General features: G+C 48.4%; 1 protein-coding gene across 4 annotated transcripts in view; it reads left to right on the top strand.

Moving 5' to 3' along the window:
* myo3a (myosin IIIA) overlaps positions 1–19,096 on the top strand; it is a 722,675-nt gene that overhangs the window by 533,625 nt on the left and 169,954 nt on the right. For all 4 annotated transcript variants that reach the window (XM_085987739.1, XM_085987740.1, XM_085987738.1 and 1 more), the window contains 2 exons: positions 1,067–1,178; positions 6,607–6,769. In XM_085987739.1, coding sequence (XP_085843865.1) covers positions 1,067–1,178; positions 6,607–6,769 — 275 coding nt within the window. The remainder of the gene's footprint in view (positions 1–1,066; positions 1,179–6,606; positions 6,770–19,096) is intronic.

Here is a 19,096-nt window from a genome sequence, read left to right as displayed (position 1 = left end):
ATCAGGTTTTCATAGTGGGCTTCTGGCAGAATTCTAGCCAGCAAGCCAGAGGCCGCCAATGGCCCCCAAGGGAAATCAAGGTGGTGCTACAGTGGGTCTGCCACCGTACCACCTGAAGAGGTGGGAGTCACATTCAAGGGTCAAAGGGCTCTGATCAATGGAGTAGCACAGAGGCCATCATCAGGTAAGCTATCAGACAGAGCGTATACCTGTGAGTAATCTCTCTTCTATTTGCCCAATGTAGAACCATTCCCACCGCTACCCCAGACCTACCATCTGGGGTTTCAGGGAGCAGCAGGAAGAGGGGCAAATGGGAGGTAAATGGAACCCACCAGCCCCACCTTCCCCTCCCTGCCTCCACTCCCGAATAGTCAAGTCTAGAGGTAACAAAGGCATGGATCAGGTGGAAGTAGGCGGTCTTGGTGATAGAGCAGAGAGGTGGTCAGACGCTCATCCCAGGGTCAAATAGGACGCCAAGGTTGCGGATTGTCTGGGTCAGCCTCAGACAGTGACCAGGAAGAGGGATGGAGTTGGTGGCTAGGGAACGGAGTTTGTGGTGGAGACCGAATACAATGGCTTCGGTCTTCCCAATATTTAGTTGGAGGTAATATCTGCTCATCCAGAACTGGATGTCGGACAAGCAGCGTGACAAAGGTGAGAGAGGTGGTCGTGAGGTAGAACTGGATGTCGTCAGCGTACATGTGGAACCCGACGTTTTGTTCTTGTATGATGTCGCTGAGGGGCAGCATGTAGATGAGAAATAGGAGGGGGGCCAAGGATAGATCCTTGATCCAAGAACTGAGTGATGCCACATCTGTAACCCAACCTCCCTGCTTAAACAACTCTAGATATGACAGACAGTGTGCAGGATCAGGCAGCCTTACACATGGTGCTAGCGGCTGCAGGGAAATCCACTGACCCAACATGCTCCCTACAATATTCCTTCCATTAATATTCATGGATGGAAAATTACTAAGAGTGTCCGTGATTTGGTAAAATCAGTCCTTAAAAATATGAAATTCTACAAAATATGTTTCAGTACACTGTTTATTCTGATTCTTTACAGGTACTATGTTCTTGCATTCAAGTCAAATGAAGAACCACCAGCGAGTCCTGATAAATGCGTTGCCATTTTGGAAAAAGCTAAACTCGACAACTGGGTTCTGGGGAAGACCAAAGTAGGGTTATTCATTATTTTTTATTATCTGTTCATTCAGTTGCATGCTTAATTTGCCATTGAAATTTTCTTTTATCAATTATGTGACTTCTCATTCTCATTGATTGATTCATTGGCATCAGCCTTGTGATAGCACTCTGGCAAATTGAGTCCGAAGGTTACATAAGAACATAAGAAATAGGAGCAGGAGTCGGCCATTCGGCCCCTCGAGCCTGCTCCGCCATTCAACAAGATCATGGCTGATCTGATCTTGACCTCAACTCCACTTTCCTGCCCGCTCCCCATAACCCTTGGTTCCCCTGTTTTTCAAAAATCTGCCTTTCTCTGACTTAAATATATTCAAAGGGCCTCCACAACCCTCTGGGATAGAGAATTCCAAAGATTCACGACACTCCGAGAGAAGAAATTCCTCCTCATCTCCGTTTTAAATGGGCGACCCCTTATTCTGAAGCTGTGCCCCTAGTTCTAGATTCCCCCATGAGGGGAAACATCCTCTCTGCATCTACCCTCTCAAGCCCCCTCAGAATCTTGTACGTTTCAATAAGATCCCCTCTCATTCTTCTAAACTCCAATGAGTATAGTCCCAACCTGCTCAACCGTTCCTCATAAGACAAACCCTGTGTATTTAAACCCCACTCCAGACATTTTATTTCATTCTCGGGATGGGGGGTGACGCTGACAAGGCTGGCATTTATTGTTCATCTCAAGTTGCCCTGAGAAGGTGGTAATTGAGGCTTTTTGAACTATTCATCATATCCTGCAACTTGGACTGTTATTGCTATACTTTCTGCTTATTTGCTTATTGTTTTTATTTATACTTGTTTTTATTTTTTGCTTTTATATTTATATGCTTGTATTGTGGGAGTGAGTGGGGAGTAAGCATTCCATTGTACTAGTTACATATGGCAATAAAATGATCTTGAATCTTGAATCTTGAATCTTGAGACGGTAGTGGTGGACTTCTTTCTTGAACCACACAACAGGTTTTTATACAATTGAGTGACTTGCCAGTTCACTTCAGAGGGCAATTAAGAGTCAACTACGTTGGTGTGTGACTGGAGTCACATAAAGCCCAGACTGGTTAAAGACGGCAGGTTTCTTTCCTCAAAGGACATTCATGAGCCAGTTGAGTTTTTACAACAATCTGACAGGTTCGTGGTCTCTTTTGCTGATACCAGCTTTTTATTTCCAGTTTTTTAAAACCATACCCCTTGAGCACATAATCTAGGCTGACACTTCAGGGCAGTACTGAGGGAATACTGTATTGTGGTCTTTCGATGAAATATTGAACTCAGGCCCTCTGCGCTCTCAGGTGTATGTAAAAGACACCATGACACTATTCAAAGAAGACCAGGGAAGGCCCTGTTGTCCTGGTGAACATTTGTCCCTTACCATTCTCTACCGCCCACCCAAGTACCATAAAAATTTTCTCACTGAGATATCTTCACTGCTTTCCTCCCTCAGCCTCTGCACCGAGTGACTTCTCATCCTCGGTGATTTCAATCTCCGTCTCAATTCATCATTCTCTCTCTCCTCTGAGTTCACTGCCCTCCTATCCTCCCTTAATCTCTCCCTCCATGTAAACTCCCCGACCCATTTTTCATGGCCACCCCCTTGACCTTGCCATCTCACATGGCCTCGCTACCCCCATCGTGCCAATCACAGATAAGGCCACCTCTGACCACTTGTATCGCTCTCTACCCACATCCCTCTTCCCCCCACACCCTCCTGACCACATATCCGCACCATAACCCCTAAGACTCTTCCAGTCCCACAATCTCCCGAGATATCTGCACTCCTCTAATTCTGGCCTCTTGAGCATCCCTGATTATAATCGCGCAACCATTGGTGGCCGTGCCTTCTGTTGCCTAGGCCCTAAGCTCTGGAATTCCGTCCCTAAACCTTTCTGCCTCTCTACCTCTCTTTCCTCCTTTAAGACGCTCCTTAAAAACTACCTCTTTGACCAAGATATCTGCCCTAATTTCTCCTTATGTGGCTTGTTTTATAACACTCCTCTGAAGCGCCTTGGGACGTTTTACAGCGTTAAAGGCACTATATAAATACAAATTGTTGTTGTTTAGCCTTACTAAAAACAGATTATGTGGTCATTTATCTCATTGCTGTTTGTGGGACCTTGCTGTGTGCAAATTGGCTACCAACAGTAACCATACTTCAAAAAAAGATTAATTGACTGTGAAGCACTTTGGGATGTTGGCGATCATGAAAGGTGCTATATAAAAATCAATCTGTTAAAAATCTGAAAATATTGAGATTTTATCCATATTTTCACAAAACAAATCACCTTATTACGATCATTTTAAAATTAAACTGCCGACTTTTCATTTCAAGGTTTTGGAAAAGTTAGGCAAGACTTTGTAACATGAAAACACACACAAATCAAAAGTGCGACTGGAGCAAATCTCTTTCAGATGCACAGTAAAAAAAAAAGGGGGAGAAATTGGGTGGCGCCCCTTTTGGGGCTCGAACATCGCCGGGGCACTAATTTAAGCGCCCCAAAAAAGTTTGCGTCCCTCTGCTGTAAATTCCGTAGTAGTGCCCCAAGCAGTAGGCGGCGCCGCCACTGCAAAAACGCCCCCTGATCTACTGAAGATCGTAGCGCTACATACAACAGCCCCACGCGCAGCGGCACGTAGCGCCGCGTCATTGCAGGTCTACTACCCTGATTAAAGGGGAGGGGCCTAGCGCTGCACACACCAGGGCCCTGCTGGACTACCGAGGAGCGGGGTGCCGTGAAAACAGCTTGGCACTCCTCTTGAGTACCGGGCTGAGCGATCGCGGCCGGCACCCCACATAAAAAAGGGAAAGGGGGCAGGTGCTGGTAGTCAGTCAAAATAAAAATGGCCACCCGACACCTGCCCTTTAAGTTGCGCCACCGCCGCTGCAAAAACAGCCCCTGATCCTGTCGGACATAACCTCCCGCGATAGGTCAGGGGGCGCTACCAGCTACCACCGCCGCTAACCTCCCGCTGAATTTCACGGGAGGCGTTAGTTGCACCACGCCCGGGTGCTAGGGGCTTTGCTAACAAGAGGCACAAACCAACCTAATATTTCCCCCCAAGGACCTACAACCTAAACTTAGACATATACACAAGACCTCTGGTAGATATCTGCTATTAAGCAAGGGAAAGCAAAACATGAAATATAAAAGAGGCAAATACAAAAGCAAAATACTGCAGATGCTGGAAATCTGAAAAAATAACAGAAAATGCTGGAAATACTCAGCAGGTCAGGCAGCATCTGTGGAGAGAGAAACAGAGTTAATGTTTCAGCTCGATGACCTTTCAGCAGAACTGGAAAAAGTTCGAGATGTCACAGATTTTAAGCAGGGAAAGGGAGGAAAGAACAAAAGAGAAGGTCTGAGGTAGGGTGGCAGGCAGGAGAGATTAAACAACATAAGGTATGTTTGTACAAGGCAAAAGGAGATGGTTATGGGACAAGGAAAGAAATAAAAGATGGGTCTAGAAGAGGTGTAAATGGGAATAGCAGAATCAACAGCTGCCATCTGAAAAAATAGGGGCAGAGGTTATGGTCTGAAATTATTGAACTTGATGTTGAGTCCAGAAGGCTGTAAAGTGCCTAACAGAAAGATGAGGTGCCGTTCCTCGAGCTTGTGTTGAGCTTCGTTAGAACAATGTAAAAGGCCGAGGATGGAGAGGTCAGTGTGGGAGTGGAGCAGAGAATTAAAGTAACAGGCAACCGGTAGCTCAGGGTCACCCTTATGGACTGAATGGAGGTGTTCCGCAAAGCGGCCACCTAATGTGCGTTTGATCTCCCCAATGTAGAGGAGGCCGTATCGTGAGCAGCGAATACAGTATACTAAATTGCAAGAAGTACAAGTAAATCGCAGTTTCACCTGGAAGGAGTGTTTGGGGCCCTGGACAGCGGGAAGGGAGGAGGTAAAAGGGCAGGTGTTGCATCTCCTGCATTGCATGTGAAGGTGCTGGGCGAAGGGGATATTAAAGAGGGTTTGGTAATGCAAGGCTGATCTGAATATTGTAATCCTTCGGTGAGGAAGTAAATCATGAAGTGGTTCCAGATGGGAGTGGATGGAAGTTGCATCAGACCAGTCTCTACATGCTCTTGGCAAGATTCGCCTTTGCCGTAGTACAAAGCAAGCCATCTCCAAGAAGAGACATTAGTAATCCTCAAGGTACCATGTGACTGAGGTTAGAGCAGGGTTGTACAAGAACTTTCACAGCTGGAAAGCAAAGGATAGGAATAAAGGCCCAAGAGCAATTCAACCTGACAAATGTAATGAAGTCTGATCACTGAAATCTGTGCTGGTACATTTTCCCAGAAGGCATGTTGTTGTCAAGTCCAAGACCTGTAACTCATTGGCTGCCATCAACCTGTCACCCACCTGTCTTTGCAAAGTATATCCATTTTTCTCCACAATTGGGCAGGTTCCTGAGAAATCATTTCAGTTGGTTTTTATTCACTCCTGGGATGTGGGCGTCACTGGCAAGGCCAGCATTTATTGCCCATCCCTAATTGCCTTTGAGGAGGTGGCGGTGAGCCGCCTTCTTGAACCGCTGCAGTCCATGTGGTGAAGGTACTCCCACAGTGCTGTTAGGGAAGGAGTTCCAGGATTTTGACCCAGCGACGATGAAGGAACGGCGATATACTTCCAAGTCAGGATGGTGTGTGACTTGGAGGGGAACATGCAGGTGATGGTGTTCCCATGTGCCTGCTGCCCTTGTCGTTCTAGATGGTACAGGTCACAAGTTTGGAAGGTGCTGCCGAAGAAGCCTTGGCGAGTTGCTGCAGTGCATCTTGTAGATGGTACACACTGCATGTGATGGGGGGGATTCGGTGATGGTAATGCCATTGAATGTCAAGGAGTGGTGGTTAGACTCTTGATTGTTGGAGATAGTCATTGCCTGGCACTTGCGTGGCGTGAATGTTACTTGCCACTTATCAGCCCAAGCCTGAATGTCGTCCAGGCCTTGCTGCATGCGGGCATGGACTGCTTCATTATCTGAGGAGTTGCGAATGGAACTGAACACTGCGCAGTCATCAACAAATTCCAGTCAGGCCATTTTTAGGTCACAGACGAATATTACCATAATCAAGATATTCAAATGCCAGTTAAAGTCCACTACTGTTAAAGACTCGGACACAGTTTGTTCGCCAACTACACCCTCAGCCAGGAAAGAGTCTGTGATGTAGGAGAATGTACAAGAGAAGAGAAATAACTAAAAATTAGATTAAAAATTCAATTTAACTATTTGAAAGGTTTTTGATAGTGTAGGAAATCTTTGTTTCAGTTTACAGAATCCAGCAGTATCTTTTGATTAAACATTTCAATGTGAGGAGCAACTTTAAGAGAAATGAACACTTTTTAAAAAACCTCCTTCACTCCTGATATTATTTGGTATTTTAGTCAGTGCCTTGCTCTTCACTTCCAGGTGTTTCTCAAATATTACCATGTGGAGCAGCTAAATCTCATGATGAAAGAAATGATGGATCGACTGGTGCTGGTACAGGCCTATGTGAAAGGCTGGCTTGGAGCTAAAAAGTACAGAAGGATACAGGAGAAGAGACAGCAGAGTGCAGTCGCTATTCAGTCAGGTAAATCCTCATCTTTGGCCATGTTACCAACTGTCAGAATACCATAAACCTTGGCAGTCAGATATACCAAGCCTAGAAAGAGCACATATGTCTGATTGATGGGGTAGATTTTAACTTAAGATGCCCGACATAAACAGGGCGGTAATGGTGTTAAAACAGCTGTGCTGTACTTACTGTCCCGTTCCCACCACCGATTTGCCCCCCACCGCCCCCCCCCCCCCCATGTATCCTGAAAGGGGCCTACCATTGGGCACACCATCTGGTTCAGGCAGCGGGCCCTTTAATACAAATCAGGGTTCCATAATGTACATAGGATCCTGATTGCCATTTTAGGACCCAACTGCACAGGCTTCGCTCAGTTGAACACATGAAATATTAGAATTGGCCCAAAAACGTATAAAATTAATGTTTGTTGGGCCCAAAGGAGCAGGAGCCATTGCCAACACCTACCACCCAGCCCCCCGCCACCCCCCCGCCACCCCCCCGCCCCACACCCACCCCACCCACCACCCATCCCCCCCACCACCACCCCCGACCCACACCTCACCACCCCTCCACCACCACCCTGCCCCACACCCCCCCACCACCCATCCACCCCCACCCCCCCGCCCCACACCAACCCGCAACCACCCCCCCGCCCCACCCCCCACACCCCCCCACCACCCCCCGCCCGACACCCCCCACCACCCCACCACCCCCCCGCCCCACACCCCCCCACCACCCCACCACCCATCCCCCCCACCACCCCACCACCCATCCCCCCCAAACCCCACCACCCCCCCGCCCCACACCACCCATCCCCCCCACCACCCCCCCGCCCCACACCACCCCACCACCCAACCACCCATCTCCCCCACCACCCCTGCCGCCCCACACCACCCCACCACCTATCCCCCCCAGCCCCCCAACCCCCCCGCCCCACACCACACCACCACCCACCCCCCACCACCCATCCCCCCACCACCTCCCCCGCCCCACACCACCCCACCCACCCCCCCAACCCCGCCCCGGTGACCCTCAGACTACCTGATATTATGCTGAGCCAATTAGGATTGCGAGTTGCATCGTAATGCCTGTTTGGCACTTGCAACTCTTTGGTTTTATGCCTTAAAATGCTCTGGCCTCTTTGCTCCTGGAATGGACAAGTGGCCAGCATGTTCCAAAACTTAAAGCACCCAAAACTTAACATCTACCTCATATAGTCATAGTTGAGGGCAGATCTGGTTTTTGAAGAAGCTTGGTCTCCTCATTAAAAAGATTCTCTGCTTTAGCACTTGTTTGTTATAAAGCTGTTGGGTCTTGGCTCCTGATTTATTCTGTGCTATGGGACATTCAAACCTCATTATAGCGCAACATATTTAGTCCACATAAACAATGGTGCAACAAGGGTGGAGTCTACCATGAGCATATTATAAATTATGTAACATGGGTCTTCATCGAGTATTCTGTTCATGCCATAATTAAAAATTAACGAGGCTATTATGCAGTTTGGATTTACAACGTTCTCTTCAAACAAATATTCAAGAGACAAATAGTTCCATTAATTCAAATGTCATTGATCATCATTTTCATGAACTTTAAAAATACTTCATAGAAATAACATCATGATGTGTGGTATATGAACACAAGCAAAGGCTGGAGGAGAATGCAAAGACTAGCTGAAACATCCATTCTTACCATTGCTCTAAAGGCTGCACACTTTAGTTCATGAGAAATCCTGATAAGAATAAGTTTGCTTCATATTTGGAGTCTTCCACATTCATTTCAATAAGATTAAATCCTTATTTAAAACAGGAATTCCTCATATTACCAGTTTCATTTTATCTTCAGTTCCAGAGACTATGATAGCTGAGAGGTTGGATCTAACTGTCCGTTTTCCCATAATAATGAGGACATAAGAAAATAAGGAAGTAGAAAACAAGGGCATTTGTCCCTCAGTTCTGCTCCTGAGGGGTAGAAATTGGGGTCCATAACCAGCGGTGTGCCGACAGTGTCCACCCAACAGGCAGGTCCAAGGCTGCCCAAAATTGGTCCTCTGGCCTCATTTGCTTAATTTTGTTGAGCTGCTGCCACCTGTCGTGCCTCCATTGGCAGCTCGCCTTTTTTTCAAAGATAAATGTTGGGCCATTTGCAATGCCGGCAGCCGACCTGAAGGTAAGTCCCGGGGCGGGTGGGGAGGGAGGGGGCGGAGTGGCAGTGAGTGGATGGGGGGTGGGGAGGTGCCAATTTCAAGGACTGCGGAGTCAGGGGAGCACTCCTGTTCCTCCTGGTATCACAGCAGTGACTTCTGATTGATATTTAAAAAAAGAAACTTAGTTGTCGTTGGCAGCCCCAGGGACCATTGAAGAATTTTGTGCAGACTGCACTGCTGATCGCCAACCAATTTTGGTGAGGGAACCTAAAACATGCATTAAGCCCCTCATTTACATATGCAAGAGGCCTAACGTCTGTTTTAGGCAGCCACTTGGGACACCAGTAAAGCCGATTTTACCAATATGGCAGTGCCTATAATGCAAGCACTGATCGAGCGTTGGACATGTGCCACAAACTGGTCCTTTTTGCCCCCATTGTCATCCAGAAAATGGGCGCAAAGGGGCGGTCAAAATTCTACCCCAACTTATTTAATCTTCTGAGGGAAATGTGAAACCCTAGTTTTCATCCATTGATAAAGTTCAGTTCAGTATGTGGAGTAAAGAAAGAAAAAATCTTGTATTTATATAGTACCTTTCATGTCTTAAGGATATCTCAAACCACTTCACAATCAATAAATGACTTTTGAATGTAGTCACTGTTACTATTTAGGCAAACATGGCAGCCAATTTGTGCACAGCAAAGTCCCACAAACAGCAAATGAGATAAACATAGAAACATAGAAACATAGAGATAGGAACAGGAGTAGGCCATTCGGAGGAGGAGCTCATCTGCTTTTAGAGGTGTTCATTGAGGGATGAATTTTGATTGGTACACCAGGATATCTCCTTGCTCTCCTTCACATAGTGACATGGGATCTTTTACACCCACTCAAACAGGCAGCTGGGACCTCGGTTTAATGTCTTGTCTGAAAGATGGCAGCTCGACAATTCAGCACTTGCTTACTCCCTCATTACTGCCTGATGTGTCAATCTAGACTATGTATTCTACTCCTGGAGCAGGCTTCAACCTTAACCTTTGAAAAACTGTATCTGCACTTATCTCTTAAACTTTGACTCTCATTCCTACAGCAACAACCTCCATCCTTGAACTCCCTACCCTTCAAATAGCATCTGGATTTCACTCCCCTGCTTTGGAGAGCGGTTCGTCGATGCTCCGTACCGGCCCCATCCTGCTTACGTTGGCTTGTCCTTCCATGGGACCTCTGACTTTGACCCTGGTCTCCCTACTATTGTCCCCAACCTATTCCCTGCTACCAGGAAATATGTATTCCATTATTAGTTACATTTAAACAGGCCTACATAACCTGAGCTTTTCCCATGTCCATTCACGTGCGCACTTTGGCTGCCGCTCCGGACCCGAGTCGTTCCACTTTTTCCCCTATTTTTCTTTTCTCCCTATCCCTCCCTGACCGCACTCTCCTGTCATCATGCCTCCTTTCATCTCTCCTCTCTCGGATACTCTGCCCTCCCAAATCCCTACCCCAATCTTTCCTTAATCTTCCACCTTCCTACTCTCCCTCTTAGATAAGCCCACAGCTTCCCTCTGTGCCTCTCTTGGCATCCTACGAAGGGCCCATCGAGGCACTCATCACTGCCGCCTTACGAGCAGCAACCCCAACTGTCCCATTCTAATCTCTGCCGACCTTCCCGCCCAGCGCGCCCACTGGGGGCAAATCTTGCCCATCTCCTCCCCATCCAACTCAGCACCACCCCCCCCTCCCAGCGCTGACCCTGTGGATGCTGGTAGTGGGGCAGCCATCACCGACCATCTCCGCAGCTCCCTGCAGAATGTCTATTCACTTTTGAACAAGGCCCTTGCCATCCATGAGCTAATCGTGGATGACAATATCGATATCATGGCCCTGACAGAAACTTGGTTGAGAGATAGGTGAAGAGAAAAAGATTGGTGAAGTCAAGCGTAGGTCCCTTGCAGTCAGAATCAGGGGAATTTATAATGGGGAGCAAAGAAATGGCAAACCAATTAAATCATACTTTGGTTCTGTCTTCACAAAGGAGGGCACAAATAACCTTCCAGAGATGTCAGGGAACATAGGGCCTGATGAGAGGGAGGAACTGATAGAAATCAGTATTTGTAGGGAAATGGTGTTAGGGAAATCGACGGCATTGAAGGCCGATAAATCCCCAGGGCCTGATAATCTACATCCTAGGGTACTTAAGGAAGTGGCCCTAGAAATAATAGATGCATTGCTGGTCCTCTTCCAAAATTCTATAGACTCTGGAATAGTTCCCATGGATTGGAGGGTAGCTAATGTAACCCCACTATTTAAAAAAGGTGGTAGAGAGAAAACGGGGAATTATAGACCGGTAAGCCTGACATCAGTAGTGGGGAAAATGCTAGAGTCTATTATAAAAGATGTAATGGCAGAGCACTTGGAAAACAGTGACAGGATCGGACAAAGTCAACATGGATTTACAAAAGGTAAATCATGCTTGACTAATCTACTGGAATTTTTTGAGGATGTAACTGGTAGAATAGATAAGAACATAAGAACATAAGAAATAGGAGCAGGAGTAGGCCAATCGGCCCCTCGAGCCTGCTCCGCCATTCAATAAGATCATGGCTGATCTGATCCTAACCGCCAATCCACTATCACAGAACCATCTCCTGAATCTAACAGAATTAGACACACGAAATAGGAGCAGGATCAGGCTACACGGCCCCTGGGCCCGCTCTGCGACCCACAGGGCAATGACCGATCCGAACCTAGACTCATGTCCAAATTCCTGCCCGCTCCCCGTAATCTTTAATTCCCTTTACTTCTAGGAAACTGTCTATTTCTGTTTTAAATTTATGTAATGATGTAGCTTCTACAGCTTTTTGGGGCAGCATATTCCATGGACCTACCACCCTCTGAGTGAAGTAGTTCCTCCTCATCTCAGTTTTGAAAGAGCAGCCCCTTATTCTAAGACTATGCCCCCTAGGGGATGTGGTGTATTTGGACTTTCAGAAGGCTTTTGATAAGGTCCGCATAAGAGATTGGTGTGCAAAGTTAAAGCACATGGGATTGGGGATAAGGTACTGACTTGGATAGAGAACTGGTTGGTAGACAGGAAGCAAAGAGTTGGAATAAACGGGTCTTTTTCCGAGTGCCAGGCAGTGACTAGTGGGGTACCGCAGGAATCGGTGCTAGGACCCCAGCTATTCACAATATATATTAATGATCTAGACGAGGGAACTAGATGTAATATCTCCAAGTTTGCAGACGACACAAAGCTGGGTGGGCGTGTGTGCTGTGAGGAGGATGCAGAGAAACTCCAGTATGATTTGGACAGGTTGGGTGATTGGGCAGATGCATGGCAGATGCAGTATAATGGGCCAGAAATTCAGGTCGGGGGCTTCCCGTGGGTGCAAGCCCCTGACCTGCACTTACCTTGCGCGCCGGCCGTTGAGCTGTAGGGCCCCGTGGAATTCCGATCCGGATCCTGGTCCAGCTGCCGGCGCGCAGTGCTTGCGTATCCCAGGGCGCAGTTAGTTCAATGCGTCCCCTGGGATCACGTGGGCCATGGGCAGCCAATCGGAGCAGGGAATGCTCCATTCATAAGTCTGACAGGAAGTGCTGTAAAGACTTATAAATACTGCGGCCCCCAAATAGCACTAAACCTTCAAATACATTTTTTTTATCACATTTTTTAAATAAACTATAAATTACATGAAATAACTATTTTAAACAATAATTTAAATTTTTGAAAAAAATAATTTTATATTCTAACGGGGCTAAAAATAAACTTACCTTGCTTTAAAGTATTTAAAAATAATAAACATGTGGAAAAAATGTTTTAATTTTAATTAATTCACCACTTACCTTGTAAAAAGCAGGCCTTACACCTGCTTTTTATATTTCTAAATTCTGCAGGCTTACGTTCCCAGAGAAGCCTGTAAAAAAAAACTAAGTTTGATGCGCACGCGCAGCCTCCCCCGCGCACGCGTTCGACCTCTGAACCTCTTCGTTCAGGGGAACGGAAGTGCCGGTTTCCCACGCATGCGCAGTGCATGCAGGAAACCGGCACTTCCATCGGGCCTACGGCTGAGTACGCCATGCGTACTCACCCGTGGAGACCCGAAGTTTATGCGAGGTTATCCACTTTGGTGGCAAAAACAGGAAGACAGATTATTATCTGAATGGCAATAGATTGGGAAAAGGGGAAGTGCAACGAGACCTGGGTGTCCTTGTGCACCAGTCCCTGAAGGTAAGCATGCAGGTGCAGCAGGCGGTTAAGAAGGCAAATGGTATGTTGGCCTTCATAGCAAGAGGATTTGAGTACCGGAGCAAGGATGTCTTGCTGCAGTTGTACAGGGCCTTGGTGAGACCACACCTTGAGTATTGTGTGCAGTTTTGGTCACCTTATCTGAGAAAGGATGTTCTTGCCATGGAGGGAGTGCAGCGAAGATTCACCAGACTGATACCTGGGATGGCAGGAATGACGTATGAAGAGAGATTGGGTTGATTAGGCTTATATTCGCTTGAGTTTAGAAGAATGAGAGGGGATCTCATTGAAACTTATAAAATTCTAACAGGACTAGACAGACTAGATGCAGGAAGGATGTTCCCGATGGCGGGGGAGTCCAGAACCAGGGGTCACAGTCTAAGGATAAGGGGTAAGCCATTTAGGACTGAGATGAGGAGGAATTTCTTCACCCAGAGAGCGGTGAACCTGTGGAATTCTCCTCCACAGAAGGCAGTTGAGGTCAACTTATTAAATATATTCAAGAAGGAGTTAGATATATTTCTTAAGGCTAAAGGGATCAAGGGATATGGGGAGAAAGCAGGTACAGGGTACTGAATTTGGATGATCAGCCATGATCTCATTGAATGGTGGAGCAGGCTCGAGGGGCCAAATGGTCTACTCCTACTCCTATCATCTATGTTTCTATGTTTCTATGTGATGACACCTTACCCTTAAATGAAGTCTCCCCACCTGGCTATACCTTCCACCACTTGCCCCGCTCAGACCGTCATGGTGGCGGTGTGGCTCTCATCACCAAATCACACCTTGGTCTGTCCCGCTATCCCTCCGGCAGTTTCTCCTCCTTTGAGCATCTCACCTTATTCCACCCTTCTTGCCTCTCATATAAAATTTTTGTTCTCTACCGTCCACCCAAATACCATAAAAATGTTATTACCAAGATATCTTCACTGCTTTCCTCCCTCAGCCTCTGCACCGAATGACTTCTCATCCTCGATGATTTCAACCTCCATCTCAATTCACCATGCTCTCTCTCCTCTGAGTTCACTAGCCTCCTATCCTCCCTTAATCTCTCCCTTCATGTAAACTCCTCAACCCATATTCACGGCCACCCCCTCGATCTTGCCATCTCTCGTGATCTCACTACTCCCATCATGTCAATCGTAGATAAGGCCATCTTTGACCATTTCCTTGTATCGCTCTCCACCCACATCCCCCTTCCACCCCCCACCCCCAACCCTACTTCCTTCTGTGTCCGCCCCTGGAAAAAACTCTCTCCCAACTCTCTTACAACTGCACTTATGAAATCCCAACTGTCCAGCCTCTGGCCCTCCATTCACCATGACATTTCTGCAGCTACCGATCTGCTCAACCACACCCTCACCACCACCTTTGATGCCCTAGTCCCTACTAAAACAATTACTCTCTCTCACCCTGGCCTGTCCCCCTGGTACGGCTCTCATCTTCGCTCCCTTAAGTCCAAGGGACGCAGACTCGAACGGATATGGCGGACAACTGGTTTAGCCATTCACCGCCAGATCTGGCTGGACCACATAAAGCATTATCGGGCCCTGCTCTCGTCTGTCAAAATTGCTCACTATTCCAGAATCATTCTGGAATGCAAAGATAAGCCCCGGCTCCTATTCTCTACTGCTAACCGTCTTCTTAAACCCCTCTCCCTTGTTTCCTCCACCCTCGCCTCCGATAACAAGTGTGAGGAACTCGTGGACTTCTTTGTCTCTAAGATTGAGACCATCCGTTCAACTGCCTCTGCCACTTCCCTTCCTTCCCCATGGCCACCGGGCCAAACTTCCTCTCAGGTTCCCCCGTGCCCTAGCCCTGAACTCACATCTTTCTCCAGTTTCTCTTCGATCTCCCCTCATGACCTCTCTGTGCTCATCTTGTCCATGAGACCCGCCTCCTGCTCCCTCGACCCTATCCCCACCAAACTGCTGACCAACCAACTTCCTTTTCTGGCTGGTATTAGCTGATATTGTTAATGGTTCTCTCTCCTCGGGTACTGTCCTCTTCCCCCTCAAATCTGCCGTCATCACCCCCTCCTCAAAAAACAAACCCTTGATCCCTCCGTCCTTGCAAACTATCGCCCCCTCTCCAACCTCCCTTTCCTCTCCAAAGTCTTTGAACGTGTTGTTGCCTCCCAAATCCGTGCCCATTTTTCCCGCAATTCCATGTCTGAATCCCTCCAATCAGGTTTCTGCCCTTGCCACAGTATCGAAACGGTTCTCATCAAAGTCACAAAGGACATCCTTTGTGACTATGACAAAGGTAAACTATCTCTCCTCGTCCTTCTTGACTTGTTTGCAGCCTTTGACATGGTTGACCACTCCATCCTTCTCCAACGCCTCTCCACCATCGTCCGTCCAGCTGGGTGGGACTGCACTCGCCTGGTTCCATTCTTATCTATCTAATTGTAACCAGAGAATCACCTGCAATGGCTTCTCTTCCCACTCCCGCATCGTTACCTCTGGTGTCCCCCAAGGACCTATCCTTGGCGCCCTCCTATTTCTCATTTACATGCTGCCCCTTGGCGACATCATCCGAAAACACAGCGTCAGTTTCCACATGTACGCTGACGACACCCAGTTCTACCTCACTACCACTTCTCTCGACCCCTCCACAGTCTCTAAATTGTCAGACTGCTTGTCCGATATCCAATTCTGGATGAGCAAAGATTTTCTTCAATTAAATATTGGGAAGACCGAAGCCATTGGGGTCGATTTTAACTCAGGTGCGGGCAATTGTCGGGTTCCCCGAATTTCGTGATTCCCACACGAATCTAAATGGATGGGTGAGATTGATGCAATTTTAACTCAATTGGCCAATTGATTTCCAACGTGTGGGAAGCCTTTGCAAATGGGTTTTTCATGACTGCAAGTCCCCTCAGATGACGTCATCATTGCTGCTGCATTTAAGGTCCACAGCAAGCCTTGCTTCCTCTGCAGGCTTCCAAGCTTTCCCCTTATGATGGCACAGGAGCCTGCAGGAACAATGGCCAGTAGGAGGGCAAGAGCTGCGCCTAAATCTGATGAGGCATCACTCCAGGCATTGTTGGATGGGGCTAGAGCCCACAGGGAGGTCCTGTTCCCTTCTTCAGGGAGGAAGAGGCCTCCCAGTCAGACCAAGGCTGTGTGGCTACAGGTGGCTGGGGAAGTCAACTCCTTGGGGCTCACACGGCGCACCTGGATGCAGTGCAGGAAAAGATTCCATGACCTTCATCGCACTGGAAAAGTAAGTATGAAGTTTCCATCACCCTCAATCTGATCCCCATTGCCTTTCCTCACTTTAGCAATCTCTTCCTCCACATCCCACTTGACACTCATATCCATGCACCCTTAGCCATTCCCTCTCTCTCTATGCTCACATTCACCTAACTATTCGACCATGCAGCCCTCACACTCCCCCTCACTCTGATGCTTTGAACACAACTGACACAACGCAGGGAGGGCCCTTGGTCTTGCAACCTTACTCCATCTTTGTCTCCTTCTAAGTATCTATGCTATGCAATCTCTATACTCACTCCTTCATTCTCACTCAACCTCCACTTGTCTCCCTCATTGCAGGAGAAGAGAGCTCACAACAGGAGAGAGCGAGCCAGGACAGGAGGAGGGCCACCCTCATTAGCCCAGCTCACCCCCTGGGAGGAAGCCGTCCTGGAGATTGTCGGGGCTGATACAGATGCGGAAGTTGGGGAAGGACAGACAGGTGCATCCCCGCAAGCTGGTGACAGAATAGTTTTCCATCTCTCTCATTGACATTGCATGAGTTGCTGATAATGATTCTGAAGCTACATCATATGGACTTATGATCATCTGCAAAATGCAATGTGCATGTAACCTTGGCATCACATCTCTAACTTTTTCCTTGACTCCCCCACAGGACCATCGAGAGCCCCCGTCCCCACTGAGCAGAAGGAAGAGCCTGAGATTCCAGACTCCTCAGAGGAATCTGCAACCTCTGAGGGCGCAGTGTCAGCAGAAATAAGCGCACCCAGCACCAGCGCAGACACTCACACCTCGGGGGGACCTTCGGGACATAGAGTAGTGTTGTCACCTGGTGTATCACAGCTCACAAGTGAGCATCTGCAGATTGTGGAGACAGGGACAGCAGTGGAGAGTCCTCGTCAGAGGGCGCAGGACTCTGCCAGCTTGGCTCAGCTGCATGTCGACCCTCTGCCTCTGGGTCCATCCAAAAGATCAGAGGTGGTGGAACTCCAGGCACAGATGCAGGAGTCTCTGGCAGGTTTTGTCTCCAGGGTCGCTGCGAGTGTGGAGCGAATGGAGGAGTCCATAGTGAACATGAGCAGAGCCTTTGTGGAGTCAATGGCGCATGAACGCATCAACACGGAAAGGATGGCTACCTACATGGAAATGACTGCTGCCTCCGTGGTAAGGCTGGCTACGGTAGAGGAGAGGAGGGCTACGGCCATGGAGGAAGTTAGTCGCCAAGGTATGGAAAACATGGTGAGTGTTCATCTCTTGAGGAGCGATGGGCATCTATTGAACAGAGAAACCAGATCTTCATGGGAGTCCTTCTGAGTAGGACTGCCATTGTAGATACGGGTCCCCATGGCCCCCCTGATGTGCAGCAAGGTGCTCTCAAGCCACTTGCAGGCACGGAGGGGGAGCTGACCCATGAGAGGGAGGTTGGTGGCAGGCCTCAAGGAAGTGGGGGTTCCTCTCCAAGCGCTCATAATTCCATGCCACTGCAGAGCCCTCGGTCAGAGCCCCGCCGGAGTCCACACCCAAGTGAGATAGACGTCTCAACCCCTGCACAGCCGCAGGAGCAGCAGACTGCTGGCGAGCCCTCACAGGCTCGCCACCCCAGAGGACGCCCGCCAAAGGTGTCGAGACAGGAGCAGCAGGAAAGTGAGCAAGGGGCCTCCACATCTGCTGAAGCCACAGTGGAACCACTACATAGGAGCACGCGTAAGAGGAAAATAAAGCACAAGTAGTCACAAGGGTAGTCACTTGGGTGAAATGTTGTGTATATTGTAAAAATGCCATCAGTTGGTTCTTGTGCATAAAAATTCTGATGGCAACTGTTGCAGTTCTGGCGTGTGTCATTTCGCGAATGGGGCTTTCACATTGAGGGGTTAGGATTACTTGCAGTTGTCAGGATGCTGGTCAAATAGCTAGGAATCCGCAGTGTTTGGCCATTGTCGATGCTCAGGTAAGAAGCTGTGAGGCAAAAGAGTTTGATTTACTAGGCTAAGCAAATCTGGCCAGGATGAGTGCGTTCCTTGCATCCCGGGCAGCAATGTTCTCGCGTAATGCTGCCGCTGGTTGATGGGCCTCTGCAGGATGCTCGTTTTCGCCCTCCTCCTCCTCCTCCTCATCATCATCATCATCTGAGGAGGGTATGTGAGGAGCCACTTGGTCCTCAGGAATCTGCAAGCCATGACGCTGTGCCATATTGTGGAGTGCACAGCAAACCATGACGATTCTGGAGACCCTGGCTGCTGAGTACTGTAGGGCTCCACCTGATCTATCCAGGCATCTGAAGCGCATCTTCAGCAAGCCAATGGTTTGCTCGATTATGGATCTGGTGGACATGTGGCTGGAGTTGTAGCTCTCCTCAGCTTCGTTGGCTGGCCTCCTCAACGGCGTCATTAGCCAAGTCCTCAGGGGATAGCCCTTGTCTCCAAGTAGCCATCCGTGAAGTTGATCTGGCGGCCTGAATAGCAGAGGCACACTAGACTGGCGCAGTATGAAGGAGTCATGGCAACTGCCAGGGTACTTGGCACAAACATGCAAAATCTCCTTCTTGTGGTCACACACCAGCTGAATGTTAAGGGAGTGGAAGCCCTTGCGGTTGACAAAAATACCTGGATTGCGATGGGGTGCCCTAAGGGCCACGTGTGCAGTCAATGACGCCCTGCACCCTTGGAAAGCCTGCCAGAAGAGCTAATCTAACCGCTCGCGCCGTCACATTTGCGCGATCCCTGGTG

The sequence above is a fragment of the Somniosus microcephalus genome, chromosome 5 (genome assembly GCF_052327205.1).
Source record: "Somniosus microcephalus isolate GS21.2 chromosome 5, FLI_Smic_1.0, whole genome shotgun sequence".
NCBI lineage: Eukaryota > Metazoa > Chordata > Chondrichthyes > Squaliformes > Somniosidae > Somniosus > Somniosus microcephalus.
The sequence above is the reverse complement of the archived record's forward strand: the minus strand, read 5'-3'. Positions and strand labels throughout refer to the sequence as shown.